The sequence below is a fragment of the Narcine bancroftii genome, chromosome 2 (assembly GCF_036971445.1).
Source record: "Narcine bancroftii isolate sNarBan1 chromosome 2, sNarBan1.hap1, whole genome shotgun sequence".
Taxonomy (NCBI): domain Eukaryota; kingdom Metazoa; phylum Chordata; class Chondrichthyes; order Torpediniformes; family Narcinidae; genus Narcine; species Narcine bancroftii.
Window position 1 is genome coordinate 78,138,331 of NC_091470.1, and position 17,571 is coordinate 78,155,901.

Sequence of the window (17,571 nt, forward strand, 5' to 3'; positions counted from 1 at the left end):
AAGTTGACAGTGCTAGGAACTAAAGTTGCAGTTGGATTTAGTTCTTGCTGTTCAATAAAGGGGGCAGGAACAACTTGCTTTGTAAAATGGGGCAGTGTAACATAACAGTTGGATCACCTGAAGTTAGGCCTCACCTTGTCAAGTGACACCAAACTACGTAACAAGATGTTAAACCAGGTGACTGATCAGTTGGGGTTGATTTTTGCAGAAGGCCATTTTACCTTGTGAAACCAGCTCAGGTACAATAAAAACAGAAAACCCTGGATCCTCACTCCACTTCTAAAAAGGGCAAAAATGGTCAGCATGAATGTTGTGGGCTGAAGACTTTGTATCTCACTTGTAAAATTTAATGGTTTATGTTGTTGTGTACAGAGGTACAGTGAAATGCTTGTTTTGCGTGCTATCCAGTCAAGTCGGCCCATACATTTGTGCAGTAGGTAGTGCAATAATAATCAAGGTGTGTTAGAGAGAAAAGGTTCCGGTGAAATAGTGCATGGATGCCATCAGTGTGGTAATGAGAGGTCTGTCCCAGAGTCCAGCTGCCTTTCCACTATGTTCTGAGTTTAAATAAAAACACAAATTGTTGGAAAATCGCAGCAGTTAAGGCAGTATATTTACAGTTAACATTCAGGGCCTGGAGCATTTTGGGAACTGTGAAGCACCAAAAAAACAAGCAAGGTTTCAGTAGCAGTGAAGATGGGGAGAACAAATGGAACATCTTTAAGATGGGACCATATGGGGAAATGGGACGATATCAAGCTTTTTGGTCTGTGTAATCTGATGTTAAATGGTGAGAGAGACTGGGACATGCCCAGCAGGCCAGATGATAGAAGGAGAAAAAGAAAAACTGAGCCACAATAAAGATGGACAGAAATGGCAAGTTCTAGTCTAATACCAACCCTACTGGTCCCATTGTTCTCTCTCCCTAGAATGTTTTCTAATTTGAGCTGTATCCAAGCCACATTATGAAATTAATGTCCAAAATTTTGAGCAAAGATGTAGATTCCAAGGTGCATCTTAGAGGAAGGAACAGTGAGGAGGTTCAGTAAGTGAATGAGATATTATAGGAGTGTGGGAGTTGAGACTTGACAGTTGAGTGATTTTAATGTGAAGAGTATCCTGGGCAGAATTGGCAGGGCTCTGTAATCCGAGGAATAATGGGTCTGGAGGAATTCATAAAGCTAGGGATGGATTATACTGTGGAAAATGTTCAAAAAGGTGCAACCAGGAGATGAGGTAGTTCAGAAAACACAAAGATGTTGGGTGAACTGGGCAAGAGGAATTGTGATGGGGGGACCAGTTAGTGGGCACTGTAAAGAGGGAACCTGGCCAGGAACACATGGGAGTGTAGTCACATGGCAGTGTACTTATATTCCCCTGAATGAAGATTAGGGGGGGTCCCCCAACTACAGTGTTTGAGATTATTGCAGGACTTAAGATGGAAAGATGAAGAGAAATTATTTCCTACAGTAAAGGTTCAGTCTGAGGGAAATTTAAAATTAGTGCCAAATATTTCAAGGGTGAACTTTGGAATGACTGATGCAAAGAAAAGGTTGCCAATATCTAGACTGCACCCCCCCCCCCCCCCTCCCACCCACCAATGTTTAAGACTGGGAATGAACTGATAATTGATCACTTTTCATTTTAATTGGGTAAAGAATTGGAGGGGGTGCAGATAACATTTGATCTTTTGGAATGACAGTGACTGAATGAATGCTCTTAAGTCACCTGGGTGATACTTCACGGGAACATGAAAGGAAGCATCTTTCTCCAGCCAAATCCCCATTAACAAGAGCCTTTAACCTTTGTTTTGAGACAGGTACCACCTCATGCACAGCTGCTGGCACACTGAGCCCAAACTCAGGCCCACTTTTGAAACCTTGAGAGAGTCACTGGAAAACATCTCAATGGGCCTTTCCCCTGCCACAGAGCAATGCCAGCCTTTCTATATGAACCTACAGAATGGGGCAGGTGCTTTCGAGTGTAATCCTGGTCGCAGCATTACCTGTTGGGAAGTCCACCACAGTTCACACAATATGGAAGCTCCTGTTGTTTTGGACACTGCTGACTATCGTTATGTGACCGCCCCTCTGAGTTTGATCGAAGACGTTGGGGATAGCTCAATGAGAGAGACGAACCATAGACAGCTGGAAGACGAAGTCATTATCCATTTTTAATGGCTGGAAACCATGGAAAAATTTACAAGCAGTGCAATAATGAAATGACTCTGAGGCCAAACCCCTCAGCTGTGCCTTGATTTACTACACATGGATTGAACTCCTGGAGGTTAAATAGTTTTAGCAGGATTCAAATCCAAAAGAATTCCAGTCAATTAAAAAAAAATCAATCATTTATTGAATAAGAACTATTATTTACTGCATTGTTTTAATTGCAAAGTTTTTTTTATTTGAATTAAAGTATTTTAAAGTTTGCTTTTATTGGGTGGGTGATTAAAGCCACAATAATTTTGGCCATGAGGTTAATCTCTTGTCAGAAAATCTCTGATAATCCAGCATCCGAAGATCTCGATGGCCTGGTGTCTGGCTCATTTATTAGTCCAGAACATGAGTGGTGGGGTGTAGTTGACCCAGAGTACAAGCAGTGAACATGAACATCAGTAGACAGCATGGTTGAAGTCAAAACAAAGCTGGAGAAACTCAGCAGTTCAAGCAGTTTCCTTTATATAGCAACAGTAAAAATAAATAACTAATGTTTCAGGTTTGAGCCCTTCATCAAGGTATGCTTTTCTCTACACAAGAGACTGGGTGCAGACAGGGAGATTGCTTCGCTGAGCATCTTTGCTCTGTCCACACCAGTGACACAGATTTCCCAGTAGCTAACCATTTCAGTTCTAAGTCCCACTCCCATACTCATGTCTCTCCATGGCCTTGTGTACTATCACCAATACCATCCGTAAATTGGAGGTACAACATCTGATTTTCCATCTGGGCACGCTCCAGCCAGATGGCATTAATGTTGACTTTTCCAATTTCTGGTAACCTGCTTTCCTCCTTTCTTCCCTCTCTATTCACCCAGCCATCCCTCCACCCCATGCTTGTTGCTGTTCCGTCCCTCCCTTCTCCACCTATGACCTCCTGCCTTTGTAGCTACACCTTCCCACCCCCCCCCACTTTTATTTGAATGCCTACTGACAAAGGGCTCAGTCTTGCTTGCTGCTGTCCCCTCCCTCCCTTCTCCACCTATGACCTCCTGCCTTTGTAGCTACACCTTCCCCCCCCCCCCCGACTTTTATTTGAATGCCTACTGACAAAGGGCTCAGTCTTGCTTGCTGCTGTTCCATCCCTCCCTTCTCCACCTATGACCTCCTGCCTTTGTAGCTACACCTTCCCACCCCCCCCCCCCACTTTTATTTGAATGCCTACTAACAAAGGGCTCAGCCTGAAACATCAGTAATGTATTTTTACCTTTGCTATATAAAGGACACCAACCTGCAGAGTTTCTCCAGCATTGTGTTTTTACCGTGACCCAGAGTGCAGCCAGAGCCAGGATCTGAATTGTGAGCCAGAATGGGGATCCAAAACATTGGTGACTTTGTAATCAGAGCTAAGATCTGGAGAACTTGTTTGTTTCCCACTCCCTTTAAGATCACCCAGCCCACCTGACATTTATTCTGCTGCTGTATAACATGTAGAAATAAAAGGTGAAATAAAGGTGTGTTTGGGCATGAAAGGGTAACATCCAATAACTAGGAAAACTGCTTACCTGGCACCACTAGGAGAGGAAAAAAAGGTCCCATGCATGCTGGATTATTGGAGTTTTAGTAGTTCATCTGGTTGAGGTGTTTGTCAGCTGACAGGAAGGAATGAGAGGAGGGGAAGGGATTGCAGGCTGCAATCAGTTTGTGTATTGGTAACAAACAGCTCTTGAAGTCAGCTGGCTTTTATGCCAAGGAAGAAAGAATATTATTTATCATTTTTTTATATCCTCCAAGTTTCACAAAATGCATTGCAACCATCAACATATATTTGAGAAACACAAGAAATACAGATGCTGGAATCTTGAGCAAACAATGAGCTGCTGGAGGGACTCAGTAGGTCAGACAGCATCCATGCATAGAAGTGATCAGTCAGTGTTTTAGGTCAGGACCCTTTATTGAGAGTAAAATAAGAAGGGGTGATATCATGTACATGAAGGGGGCAAATGAGGCTGGGGAGGGACCAAGAGGTGACAGGGTATTGGGCAGTAGGTGTGGGAGATGGTGAGACCATGGGGGTGGGGGGGATGGATTTGAGAGAAAAATAAGAACACAGTAGGTAAAGAACTGTAAACAGTGCAACTAGGTAGAGGAGGAGGGTTACCTAAAACCATGAGGTTTAAGGCTGTCCAGAAGGAATAAGAATGTATTTACATTTGGCTTCACCTTGTCAATGGAGGAGGTGCGAATGCCATAAAGAATCAACATGGTTGGCTACAGGAAGTTTAGTCAGACCCATAAGTGGTTCAATTAAGTTTAAGTTCATTTGTCAAAAAGATACCAAGTACTGTACAGTTTTTTTTTTAAAAAAAAAACCAATATCTGACACCTACAGGGATTGGTAGATACCGGAAAAGTAAATTTGCCATTTGTTTGAGATTGCACGTTGCATGGATTGGCAAACTAACCACTGGGGGGTCCCCAATTTTAAACACCCATATTTTCTACCTATTTGTGATTTTTTTTTTTGCCAGTTGCTTGAATTCCAGATAATGGAACCATTGTTGCTCCTCCAATTCTTACTGACTATTGGGTGGTCAATAATGCAATTCCACCATGAGAAAGGTTCTTCTGCAAGTATACTTAGGGGTCATCTCTTATTGTCTACATGACAATAAAGGAACCAATCCCTGAAATGGGTAGAAACTTTTCTATTCTCTAGTAGCATCTTGCTAATAATTAACCATTGTTGATTCAGTTAACAGACAATAAATCACTGCCGGTACTCACCTGTATCAGCTGGCATCTCGTACAACAGTGTAGTCAGTATTTTACTTTTCATAAATAAAATATCTATCATTGACTTTGAACTGCAAAGTCACGTAACTACCAGTCATTGTGCTTGGAATTCCAACAATCCCAGCTCACTGCATAGTCAGTTTCTGATTACAAATTCATGATTCATGAAATGGCTTAAATACCAGTGTTGCCAAAGATGGTCTATAAATTAATGAGTGGAGATAAGATAAAGTGGCATGTCAGATTATAAATTGATTAATTGAGGGAAACATGAATAATGGTTGAAGGGAGTCTCAGTATCTGAAATGAAGAGTCTGGAGGAACTTGATATCTGACTGGCATAGTAAAGGTATTCTTTGATTTGTGAATGCTTAATGTCATTAACTTCTTCAGATGTGTGTTTTCAGTTTCAGAATTTTTTTTGCTACAATGAATACCATCCTCACTCTTATGGAACCAAAGAGCAGGTACTTTGGCCCTTTGAGTCTGTACTGAACTGTTTAACTGCCCAGTCTCTCTAACCTGAATCCATACCATATCCCTCCATACGCTTCCTGTCCATGTACCTGTCCACATTTTTCTTAAGTGTCAAAATTGAGCCTACATGTACCAATTCAGCTGTTTATAGTGTATATCCTACCATGGTTTGCCCTCCAAAGTGGAACACCTCACATTTGTGTGCATTAAATTCAATCTGCCATTTTGCAGCCTATTTTGCAGCTGGTCCAGATTTCTCTGCAAGCTTTGAAAACCTTCCTTACTATCCACTACACTGCCAATCTTTTTGTCATCTGCAAACTTGCTGATCCAATTTATCACATCATCCAGATCATTGATGTAGATGACAAACAACAGTGGACCCAGCATTGATAACTGAGGCATACTACTAGTCATAGGCCTCCAGTCAGAGGCAATCATCCACTACCACTCTCTGGCTTTTCCCATAAAGTGAATGTTTAATTCGTTTACTACCTCACCATGAACACTGAGTAACTGAACCTTCCTGACAAACCTCCCATGTGGCATCTTATCAAAGGCTTTGCTAAAGTCCATATAGATAACATCCACAGCCTTTCCTTCATCAAATTTTTCTGGTAACTTCCTCGAAAAACTCTTAAGCATTACCAACCAGGCTAGCCCCAATCAGTTCCTGTCTATCCAAATACTTGTATAACTGATTTCTTAAAGCACCTTCCAATAAGTTACCCATTGCTGCTGTCAGGCTCACATCCCTAAAATGGCCCAGATTATTATTACAGCTTTTTTTCAATAACTGAATGACATGACCTACCCTCTAATCTTCTGGCACTTCACTCATGGGTAAGGACATGTTAAATATATCTGCAAGGTTCCCCTGCAATTTCTACTCTGGCCTCCCTTGAGGTCTGGGGGAAATATTTTGTCAGGCTCTGGGGATTCGTCCACCTTTATTTGCTTTAGGACAGCAGGCCCCTCCTCTTCTTTGATCTGTTCCATGACCTCACTGCTTGTTTGCCTCATTTTGAGAGATCCTGTGTCAGTTTCCTGAGTAATACAGATGCAAAAACCCAATTTAAATCTCCCCATCTCTATTGATTCCATATATAGCAACCACTCCTATCTTCAAGAGGACCAATTTTGTCCCTTACTATCCTTTTGCGTTAATATACCTACAGAACTTTTAGAATTTTCCCTCATCTTGCCTGTCAAAGCAATGCTGTCTTCTTTCAGCCCTTCTGATTTTGTTCTTGTTTTTTTTTTCTTGCTTTTTATACTTCTTAAGTACATCATTTTCTCCTTTGTTGCCTATACACTTCCTTTCTTTTCCTATCCCCAATGACCCTCGAGAGCAAAGGCTCCCCATGTTTGTTAACTTTTCCTTTTAATCCTGAAACATACAAACATACTCTCAAAATTTCAGCTTTGAAGGTCTCCCACTTATCAAGCACATCCTTGCCAAAAAACAACCAATGCTTTCTTGATCCTTTCTCATTTCCTCAAAATTGGCCTTTCTCCAATTGAGAATCTCAACCCGAAGACCAGATCTATCCTTATCCATAATTATCTTGAAACTAATGGCATTATAATCACTGGGCCCAAGTTTGTTCCCCTACACACACTTCTGTCACCTGTCCTGCTTCATTCCACAACAGATCCAGTATTGCACTCTCTCTAGTTAGTACCTCTATATATTGATATAGAAAACTTCCCTGAACACATTTGGAAAACCATCTGGACTTTTTACAGTGTGGGAGTCCCAGTCAATATGTAAAAGTTAAAGCCAACTTTCTTTCCTGCAGATCTCCCTCTCCCTCCAGATTTGCTCCTCCAATTCTTACTGACTATTGGGTGGTCAATAATGCAATTCCATTAAGGTGGTCATACCTTTCCATTCTTCAGTTTTTCCCATATAGCCTCAGTAGTCAAGCCCTCTCGTCTCTTCTGTATGAACACTGCTATGGCATTTTCCCTATCATGCCTGAAACACTGAAACCCCAGAAATTTAAGATGCCAGTCTTGCCCCTCCCTCAACCAAGAGTCTGGAGGAACTCGATATCTGACTGGCATAGTCAGTCACACCATTGTTGCAGATGACCACGATGTTAATGGCCACGATGTCATAATTTCATGAGCCAATACACACACTAAGCTCATTTGCCTTTCCTACAATACATCTTGCATAGAAATAGACGCACCTCAGAACATTATTTCCTCCATGTATAACCTTTTGATTCCTTTGTATGAGTACTCTGTACCAAAATACCTATGATGCATTTCAACCAGTCTTTCTAATTTATAAATTTGCACTTAATGAGCTTCCAAGATCCCACTCCAACCAAAAACTCATATCTCTGAATAGTTTTAATGAAACAATTCAGAGGGTAGATTTCTTTTGTAGGGACTTTTCCCTTCAATGTTCTTCAATAAAACTAAGACATTGGCTCCTTTTATTTAATGCTAGTGCGTGGTATACAAGGTCTAATGTTACTTTAAATAGAAGTTAATATTGAAGAAATGTACTCCAAAGGCTGATAACATAGACCTTTGAGGTGTACCCTGAAGGTTTATAACCATTAAGATGTGGGTGAGATGGCTTTTTTGAAATTTGAAAAGGACAAGATACTGAGGGCTGTTATCCAGGAATTTTGCATAGAGTACAAGCATGTATAATTTATTCACATCCATTTGAATAGAATATTAGCAGGAATGTGATGTTGAGGCTTTATAAGCCAGTGGTGAGACCTCACTTCGAGTATTGTGAGCAGTTTTGGGCTTCTCAAAGGATATACTGATGTTTGAGAGTTTTCAGAGGAGGTTCACAAGGATGATTCTGAGAATGAAGGGGTTATATGAGGAGTGCTTGACAGCTCTTGTCCTGACTTCATTGGAATTTAGGAGAATGAGGGGGTATCTCATTGAAACATTTTGTATGTTGAAAAGGAAGGACAGAGTAGAGGTAGAAAGATTGTTTCCCATAATGGGAGTCTTGTTCATGGCATCGCTGGTGGGCCACAACGTGTTTCCATGTGGGTCTTTAAAAAATTTTAAATAAAATACTTTAAATTAGATAAAGATGTGTTTCTTACAGAGCTGTGTTTGACTTGATATTATTGCTAGATATTGCCACTATTGGGCCATGACATATTAGGCTGGAAGCTAAGTGGGCCTTAGACCGATAAAGGTTGAGAACTACTGGTCTAGTACAAGAGGGCCCAACTTCAGGATTGAAAGGCATCTGTTTAGAACAGAGATAGGGAGGATTTCTTTACTCAGAGGGTAGTAAATCTGTAAAATTTGTTGCCACGGGCAGTTGTGGAGGCCGAGTCATTGGGAGATTGATAGATTCTTGATGAGCCAGGGCATCAAAGGTCATGAAAAAAAGACTGTGCAGTGGTGCAAGTGAAAAAATGGATCAGTTCATGATTAAATGATGGGGCAGACTTGATGGGCTGAATAGCCTATTTCTGCCCCAATGTCTTGTGGTCATCTGCAACAATGGTGTGACTGGTTGACCTGATGATTTTAAAAATTTGTGCTTTTCCAAAAGGCTTTTTGTTAAAATCACTCCTCAGTCTGCAGAACATTGCTATAAACGTGTAGAAAAGAGTTTAAACAATTTGTTTCTTTCCCTTTTTGTTAGGTTTTTTTCATTGGGATGTGTATCAAAAGTGGGAAATTAAGACAATTTGAATAACATTCAACATTAAATCACTTGGGACTCTGATTGTTCCAATGTCATGGAGAGGTGGCATATGAGGACCAAGGTGAGACCACATGAGGCAGATTGAGGCAGGATGAAACTTCCAGGAATACACCCAATCAGCAATGGCAATTTCTCAAATGTGACTTGATCTGCAACACTTGCAATAGGAAGCAAAATGTGCTTTCATATCTGATTCCAATGACCCTCTTGCCATAGAAATGGAGAGATGTGATGACACAGGATCAGTGAACACTGCGACACGTGGTTAAATGTATTGTCATAAGTACTGAAATTCAGGGGGAAAAGCTTTGTGTGCTATCCAGGCAAGTCAACCAATTCTGGAGTAGTGCTGAATTAACCAAATGTGCAGTGTAGGATTACAGGGAGAAAATGTTCTGTCAAAACAGTTCAATGGCATCATCGCTGCCTTTGAGGTCCATTCAGTAGTCTGATAATAGCAGGGAAGAAATTGTCCTTGAATCTGGTGGTGCATGTTTTCAAACTCTTCAGCATTGTGTACACTGCTTTATAATTAAGAGCTGAATTTCACTATACTGCATTGTTGTAATTGACAGCACATTTCACTGTAATTAGTAGCATAATGCCAATTTAATTGGTATGATGATCCAATATAATTACTCTTATAATTGCACTAATTAGTTTTGTATTCCACTTGTAGCTCATATCATGTTCCATTATAAATAGCTCTTTTGTCTATTATAATTAATAGTGTATTAAGTACAATGTTAAATTGGCGCCCATGATTCCTACATTCCAATAGTTCGATAATGATTGCACCAGAATACTTCATTGGTAGTACATCATTGGGGAGCAAGAGGTTGTGAGAGCTTTCTCCAAATTTGCTTTCTCCAAATTCTTTGGATGTGTTTTCTCCCAAAATACAGCCTGTTTCCAACACTGTTATGTTTAAGTCTTTCCAACCACTGCATTAAAGTGTCAGAATGGATCATAAATAATGTCCTTCACGACTGAGGTGAATCAGTCTTCCTTAAGTTCTTTGCAATCATGGACATGGTGGATGTCACCATCTTCTTCCATTACCACTTCCCTTCCTACAAGAGATGTAGGACCATCCCAAAATGGAGGATGAACACTTTGCAAGCTTGTGAGTAGCTCAGAAATAAACATATTATTTGGCTTGCCAATGTAATAGTTTACTTAAAGTAAGAAAGCTATTAGGTATTGCATACCACAACATAATGTTAGAATGAGGTTTAAGCATGCTATGATTTTGGTGTGATTTTTGGTTACAACCCTGATCTCTTGTCATGGACGTCAAGATTTCATTTTCTAGAAATGGAGTGCCAACCTGTTTGATTGGATACCAGTGAGAAACAATGCATGGTTGAGAACCTGGTGCAAGTTCCAGATTCTTGGATTATTGCGATCTCCTTTGGGGATGGTACGACCTATTTAAAAAAACAGGATGGGTAACACCTGAACCCAAAGGGGACCAATATCCTGGCGGGCAGGATTAATTTAGCTGTTAGAGAGGGTTTAAACTAATTTGGCAGGGGGGTGGGAACCAGAGGGTTAGGCCTGATGAAGGGGGAAACAGCAGTAAATCATAGTGTGCAGTAAGGATGAGAGGCAGGTGATGAGACAAAATAGTAGTCGAAGGATGACAGAGACACAGTGCATTCAGCATCTGGTCTGAAGAACTTAAATGCATGCAGCATTAGAAACAAGGTGGATAATCTTGCAGTCAGCTACAGATTGGAAGGTATGATGTTGTGGCTCAAGGATTGATGTCATTGGGAGCTGAACATCCACTGTGTACCAGAAGGGTAGGCAGAGGGGGTAGTGGGGCTCTGCTAGTAAGCAACAATATTAAATCATTGAAAAGAAATGAAAGAGGATCAGAAGAGATAGAATCCTTATGGGTTAAGGTATGGTAAAGGGACCCTAATGGCATTTATATTTATGCAAGTCTCCAAACAGCAGCCAGGATGTGGACTACAAAATACAAATGGAAATAGAAAAGGCAATTAGAAAGACAACATTATGATAATCATGGGAGATTTTAACATGAAAGTAGATTGGGAAAGTCAGGTCAGTATGGGAACCTCAGGAAAGAGAGTTTGTGGAAAGCCTACAGGATGGCTTTTTGGAGCAGCTCGTTGATGAGCCCATCAGAGGATTGGCTGTTTTGGATTGGGTGCTGTGTAATGAACCAGAGGTGATTAGAGAGCTTAAGGTAAAGGGACCTGAAGGAGACAGTGACCACAATATGATTGAGTTCACTGTGAAATCTGAAAAGGAGAAGATAACGTCCGATGTGTTGGTATTTCAGTGGAGTAAATGAATTTACAGTTCCATTAGAGCATACGTCAAACTCTGGCCCGCGGGCCATTATATTTGGCCCGCAAGATCATTTCAAAAATGTATTAGAGGTGGCCCGCCCTGCAGCGAGAGCCGATGCTGTTTTTTGGTAATGTCACCCCCACCATCCTCCCCCTTCATTGCACATCCTTCCCTATTGTAACATGAGAAATTGTAACACGAGAAGTCTGTCGATGTCATCAGCCGGCAAGCCAGTTGGAAGGCTCCCCGCACAACCAGTCACTTCTCCCACCTGTCGAGCGGTGCGGCGGATGGGCGAGCGCCTGTGATTTCCTGTTGGCGCGACGGGCATGGCAGGCTGCGCACGGCCCCTGGGCAGCGCGAGCCCCGCGCGACTGGCACCGGACGGCCCTTCCACAGCGTGAGCGCACTTCTCCCGGTCGCCACGGCCTTCAGCGCTTGCACCCGCGTGGACCCCAGGGACGGCAGGTTCGGCCCTGCACATGAAGAGAGAGATGGTGGCTGTCCACAAAGGCTGATCGGCAGCGCGCTGGGCCTGAGTGGGTGGGTAAGCAGGGGTGGGCAGAGGGTGTAGGTGAGGAGTAATGGGCAGGGGAAGTTATGGTGGTGCGAGGGGCAGTTAGAGGGAGGGATGAGTAGAAGGAGGGGTGGATAGGGAAGAGGTAAAAGGGGAGAGGCAGGGCAAGTAGGGTAGGGGTGATTAGAGGGTGAGAGACGGGTAGAGGGAGGAACAGGTTGAGGGGAAAGGCAGTAGAGGGGCGTGTATAGGATGGGGTGGGTAGAGGCAGAGCGAGTGGAGTGAGGGGTGAGTAGAGGTTGGGTAAAGGACTGGTCAGGTAGAGGGATGGTGGGTCGAGGGTGAATAGAGGCCTAGAGCCTGAGGAGTGAGCAGGAAATGCTGAGTCCTGATGCAGGCCAAAATGGACACAGCCTGTGAATGCTGACTACATCTCCACAGGGACCAAATAGGTTTCCCTCAGGTCAAGCAAAGGGTGAACTTGAGCTACCTACTCCTGACCTGTAACATTATCCTCCTAAAGTTATATCCTAAAGTTTAACATTACATATGTTGAAAGAAGAGAAAACATGCAGATGCTGTTGAAAATTTTCAATAAATATTTAGTTCGGCCCTCGACTTAGTCCAAGTTTTTAATTTTGGCCCTCCGTGAATTTGAGTTTGACACCCCTGCATTAGAGAGAAACTGGCCAATGTTGTCTTATAAAGTGTTCAAAACAAGAAAGCAGAAATGGATAAGAAGGAAAGGTAATGATGGAGAAACGGAAAGGGAAGATAAACAAAGTATAAAATGGCTACGCTGAACTATATGACTTTAAATATTAATGGAATACATAACCAAATTAAAAGGAAGAAACTGCTAAATTTACTGAAAAAAGAAAAAATTGATGTAGCATTTGTGCAAGAAACACATTTAACTGAATTGGAGCACAAGAAATTAAAGAGAGATTGGGTAGGACACGTAACAGCAGCGTCGTATAATTCAAAAGCAAGAGGGGTAGCTATATTAATTAGTAAAAATGTGCCAATTAAAATAGAAGAGGAAATAATAGATCCAGCAGGGAGATATGTAATGATAAAATGTCAGATATATTCGGAGTTTTGGAATCTACTCAATGTATATTCACCTAACGAAGAAGATCAAAAGTTTATGCAAGATATTTTTTTGAAGATAGCAGATACGCAAGGGAACATATTAATAGGAGGGGATTTCAACCTGAATTTGGATTCAAATATGGACAAAACGGGGAAAAAAATTAACAGAAAGAACAAAGTAACCAAATTTATAATTAAATCGATGGAAGAAATGCAACTTTTGGATATATGGAGGAAACAACACCCAAAGGAAAAGGAATATTCATATTACTCGGCTAGACATAAAACATACTCAAGAATAGACCTATTTTTGTTATCAGCTCGTATGCAAGATAGAGTAAGAAAAACAGAATATAAAGCAAGAATATTATCGGACCATTCACCCTTAATATTGACAATAAAGTTAGAGGACATCCCTCCAAGAATGTATAGATGGAGATTAAACTCCATGTTACTCAAAAGGCAGGATTTTAGAGAATTCATTGAAAGACAAATTAAAATGTATTTTGAAATAAACACGGAATCAGTGAAAGATAAGTTTATACTATGGGACGCAATGAAAGCGTTCATTAGAGGGCAAATAATAAGTTATGTAACCAATATGAAGAAGGACTATAATCAGGAAACAGAGCAGTTGGAAAGGGAAATAGTAAATATAGAAAAAGAATTAGCAATGAAGGAAGATGCAACTAAAAGAAGAGAATTGGCAGATAAAAAAATAAATATGAAACACTACAAACATATAAGATGGAGAAGAATATAATGAAGACAAAACAAATATTATGAACTAGGGGAAAAAACGCACAACAAGCTAAGAAAATGGTATTGGCATCAAGGAAAAAAGACAAACAAATCACATATAATCCAAAGGAGATCAAGGAAAACTTTAGAGAATTCTATGAACAATTATACCAAACTGAAAACGAAGGGAAAGAAGGGAAAATAGATGAATTTCTAACTAAAATTGAACTACCAAAACTACAAATAGAGGAACAAAATAAATTAACAGAACCATTTGGAATAGTAGAAATACAAGAGATAATAAAAAAATTACCAAATAATAAGACACCAGGAGAGGATGGATTCCCAATAGAATTCTATAAAACATTTAAAGATTTATTAATTCCTCCCCTCCTGGAAGTAATCAACCAGATTGATAAAACACAAAGCTTACCAGATTCATGTAAAACAGCAATAATTACAGTAATACTAAAGCAAGGGAAAGATCCACTCGCACCAGTGTCATATAGACCAATATCTTTACTTAACACAGATTATAAGATAATAGCTAAACTATTAGCAAACAGATTAGCAGAGTATGTACCGAAAATGGTAAATCTAGGCCAAACTGGATTTATTAAAAAAAGACGCACAACAGACAATATTTGTAAATTTATTAACTTAGTTCATGCAGTAGAAGGGAGTAAAGCGCCAACAGTAGCAGTTGCTTTAGACGCAGAGAAGGCCTTTGACAGAGTAGAATGGAATTATTTATTCAAAGTATTGCAAAAATTCAGTTTACCAGAGAAGTATATTAATTGGATTAAAGCATTATATAAGGGACCGTTAGCGAAAGTGACAGTCAATGGATATGTATCAAAGCAATTTAACTTAAGCAGGTCAACACTGCCCACTATCACCTTTATTGTTCGCGTTAGCTATAGAACCTGCTGCTGAAGATCCAGCTGCGCTGGATGGGTCACGTCTCCAGAATGGAGGACCATCGCCTTCCCAAGATCGTGTTATATGGCGAGCTCTCCACTGGCCACCGTGACAGAGGTGCACCAAAGAAAAGGTACAAGGACTGCCTAAAGAAATCTCTTGGTGCCTGCCACATTGACCACCGCAAGTGGGCTGATAACGCCTCAAACCGTGCATCTTGGCGCCTCACAGTTTGGCGGGCAGCAACCTCCTTTGAAGAAGACCGCAGAGCCCACCTCACTGACAAAAGGCAAAGGAGGAAAAACCCAACACCCAACCCCAACCAACCAATTTTCCCTTGCAACCGCTGCAATCGTGTCTGCCTGTCCCGCATCGGACTTGTCAGCCACAAACGAGCCTGCAGCTGACGTGGACTTTTTACCCCCTCCATAAATCTTCGTCCGCGAAGCCAAGCCAAAGAAGAGCTATAGAACCACTAGCAGAATTGATAAGAACAGAAAATAATATAAAAGGGATAAAAATAAAAGACAAGGAATATAAAATCAGTTTATTTGCGGTTGATGTTATAGTATACTTAACAGAACCAGAACTATCAATTAAAGAATTATACAAGAAATTGAAGGAATATGGAGAAGTATCGGGTTACAAGATTAACGTGAATAAAAGTGAAGCAATGCCTATGAATAATGCAGATTTCTCAAAATTTAAGAAGGAATCACCATTCAGATGGCAAGTGCAAGCAATAAGATACCTAGGTATACAAATAAATAAAACCTCGGCCAACTATATAAACTCAATTATTATCCACTAATGAAAAAATTACAGGATGATTTAGAGCATTGGAAAGATTTACCACTAACACTAATAGGAAGGATAAACTGTAATAAAATGAACATTTTTCCAAGGATATTATACCTATTTCAGGCATTGCCAATACACCTGACAGAGAAATTCTTCAAGGAGTTAAAGAAAATAATAAGGAAATTTTAATGGAAAGGGGGGAAACCGAGGATAGCACGAGATAAATTAACAGAATGGTATAAACAAGGAGGCTTACAACTGCCAAACTTTAAAAATTATTATAGAGCCGCACAATTAAGATACCTATCAGATTTTTATCAAACAAGGGAAAAGCCAGATTGGACTAGATTAGAATTAGATAAAATAGGGGAAAAGATACCTGAACACATATTATATAAATGGGATGAAAAATTGGTACAATATAGAAGTTCTCCAGTATTACATCATCTACTCAATATTTGGAAGAAGATTCATGTAGAAAGAAATAAAACAAATTATCAATTACCAAAACTAATATTGACGCAAAACAAGTTACTCCCTTTTACAATAGATAACCTTTCCTTTAGAGAATGGGAGAAAAAAGGGATCAAAAGAATAGAAAATTGTTTTTCAGGAACAAATGAACAAATGAAAGATAAATACAATATAACTCAAGATACAGTGCTGGCATATTACCAATTGAGATCCTACTTGAAGGACAAATTAGGAAGCAGTCTGAGTTTACCAGAGGGAAGTAACTTTGAATATGTGATTACAGATACAATGATAATCAAAAGATTTATATGTATATTAAACTGCAAGAAAAGGAGAATGAGGAAACAAATGGTAAAACTAAACAAAAATGGGAACAAGATTTAAATATAAAGATAAAAAAGGAAACATGGGAGAAGTTATGTTCTGGAACGATGAGAAATACCATAAATACGAGGTTACGTATGATACAATATAACTGGATACACAGGCTATACATTACATCTCAAAAGTTAAATAAATGGGACCCAACAGTATCTGATAGATGTTTTCGATGTAAAAAAAGAAATGGGAACAACAATTCATGCAATCTGGACATGTGAGAAAGTAGAAACATTTTGGGAAGATCTAAACCAAATATTAAATAAAATTACAGAAAACAATATACTAAAGAATCCAGAGATCTTCCTCCTAAGTAACATAAAAAACAAAGAATTTGGAATTGATTTGGATGATGCACAAAAAAGATTTGTTAAGATAGCTCTAGCCGTAGCAAAAAAATGTATTATGTCAACCTGGAAACCGGAAGATAATTTGAAAATACAACAATGGTATATAGAAATGAATAAATGTATTCCATTAGAAAAAATAACATATAGTTTAAGAAATAATATTGAAATATTTGAACAAATATGGGAGCCTTACATGAAACACAATAGCGAAAACCTACCGGGGACATTCACTACCTAAATTAACGAAAGGAGAAGGAAATGAAAAGAATTGACTCAGTGGAATTTCTTGTTTATTTTTATTGAATGACAACATTGTTTGACTGGTTTAATGTATCCTAGATTTTGTACTTTAAATGGACGGGAGGGGGTGGTAGGGAGGGTGGGATGGGAGGGGGGGGGCGGAGAAAAGGGCACTGTATATATTTGAAAAGGAAAAAGTATGTATCATGGTTAATGTGGTTTATGGTGTGAAAAATAAAAAATAAAAAAAATAAAAAAGAGAGAGAAACTGGCCAAATTCTCTTGAGTCTCCCGGACCAGATAGAATGCACCCTTGGGTTTTGAAGCTGTAGAGATTGTGGAGACATTAGTAATGATCTTCCAGAAAGTGATGGATTCTGGGATATTCCAGTGGACTGGAGGATTGCAAACTCTACTGTTTAAAAAGGAAGTGAGGCAGCAGAAAGGAAATTATAGACCTATCAGTGGTTTGGAAGCTGTTGGAGTTGATTGTCAAGGATGAGGTTACAGGATACCTAGACATGCATGGAAAGATAGGCCTAAGTCACCATTGTTTCCTTACAGGAAAATCATGATTGACAAATGTTTTGCA

The 17,571-nt window shown here is 39.9% G+C and overlaps 1 protein-coding gene across 2 annotated transcripts in view; it reads left to right on the forward strand.

The window, feature by feature from the left end:
- Positions 1–2,432, forward strand: part of tyro3 (TYRO3 protein tyrosine kinase) — a 72,741-nt gene extending 70,309 nt beyond the window's left edge. For both annotated transcript variants that reach the window (XM_069917173.1, XM_069917174.1), the window contains one exon: positions 1,820–2,432. In XM_069917173.1, the coding sequence (XP_069773274.1) occupies positions 1,820–2,177 (358 nt within the window). In that variant the 3' untranslated portion in view covers positions 2,178–2,432. The remainder of the gene's footprint in view (positions 1–1,819) is intronic.
- Positions 2,433–17,571: the final 15,139 nt, after the last annotated feature.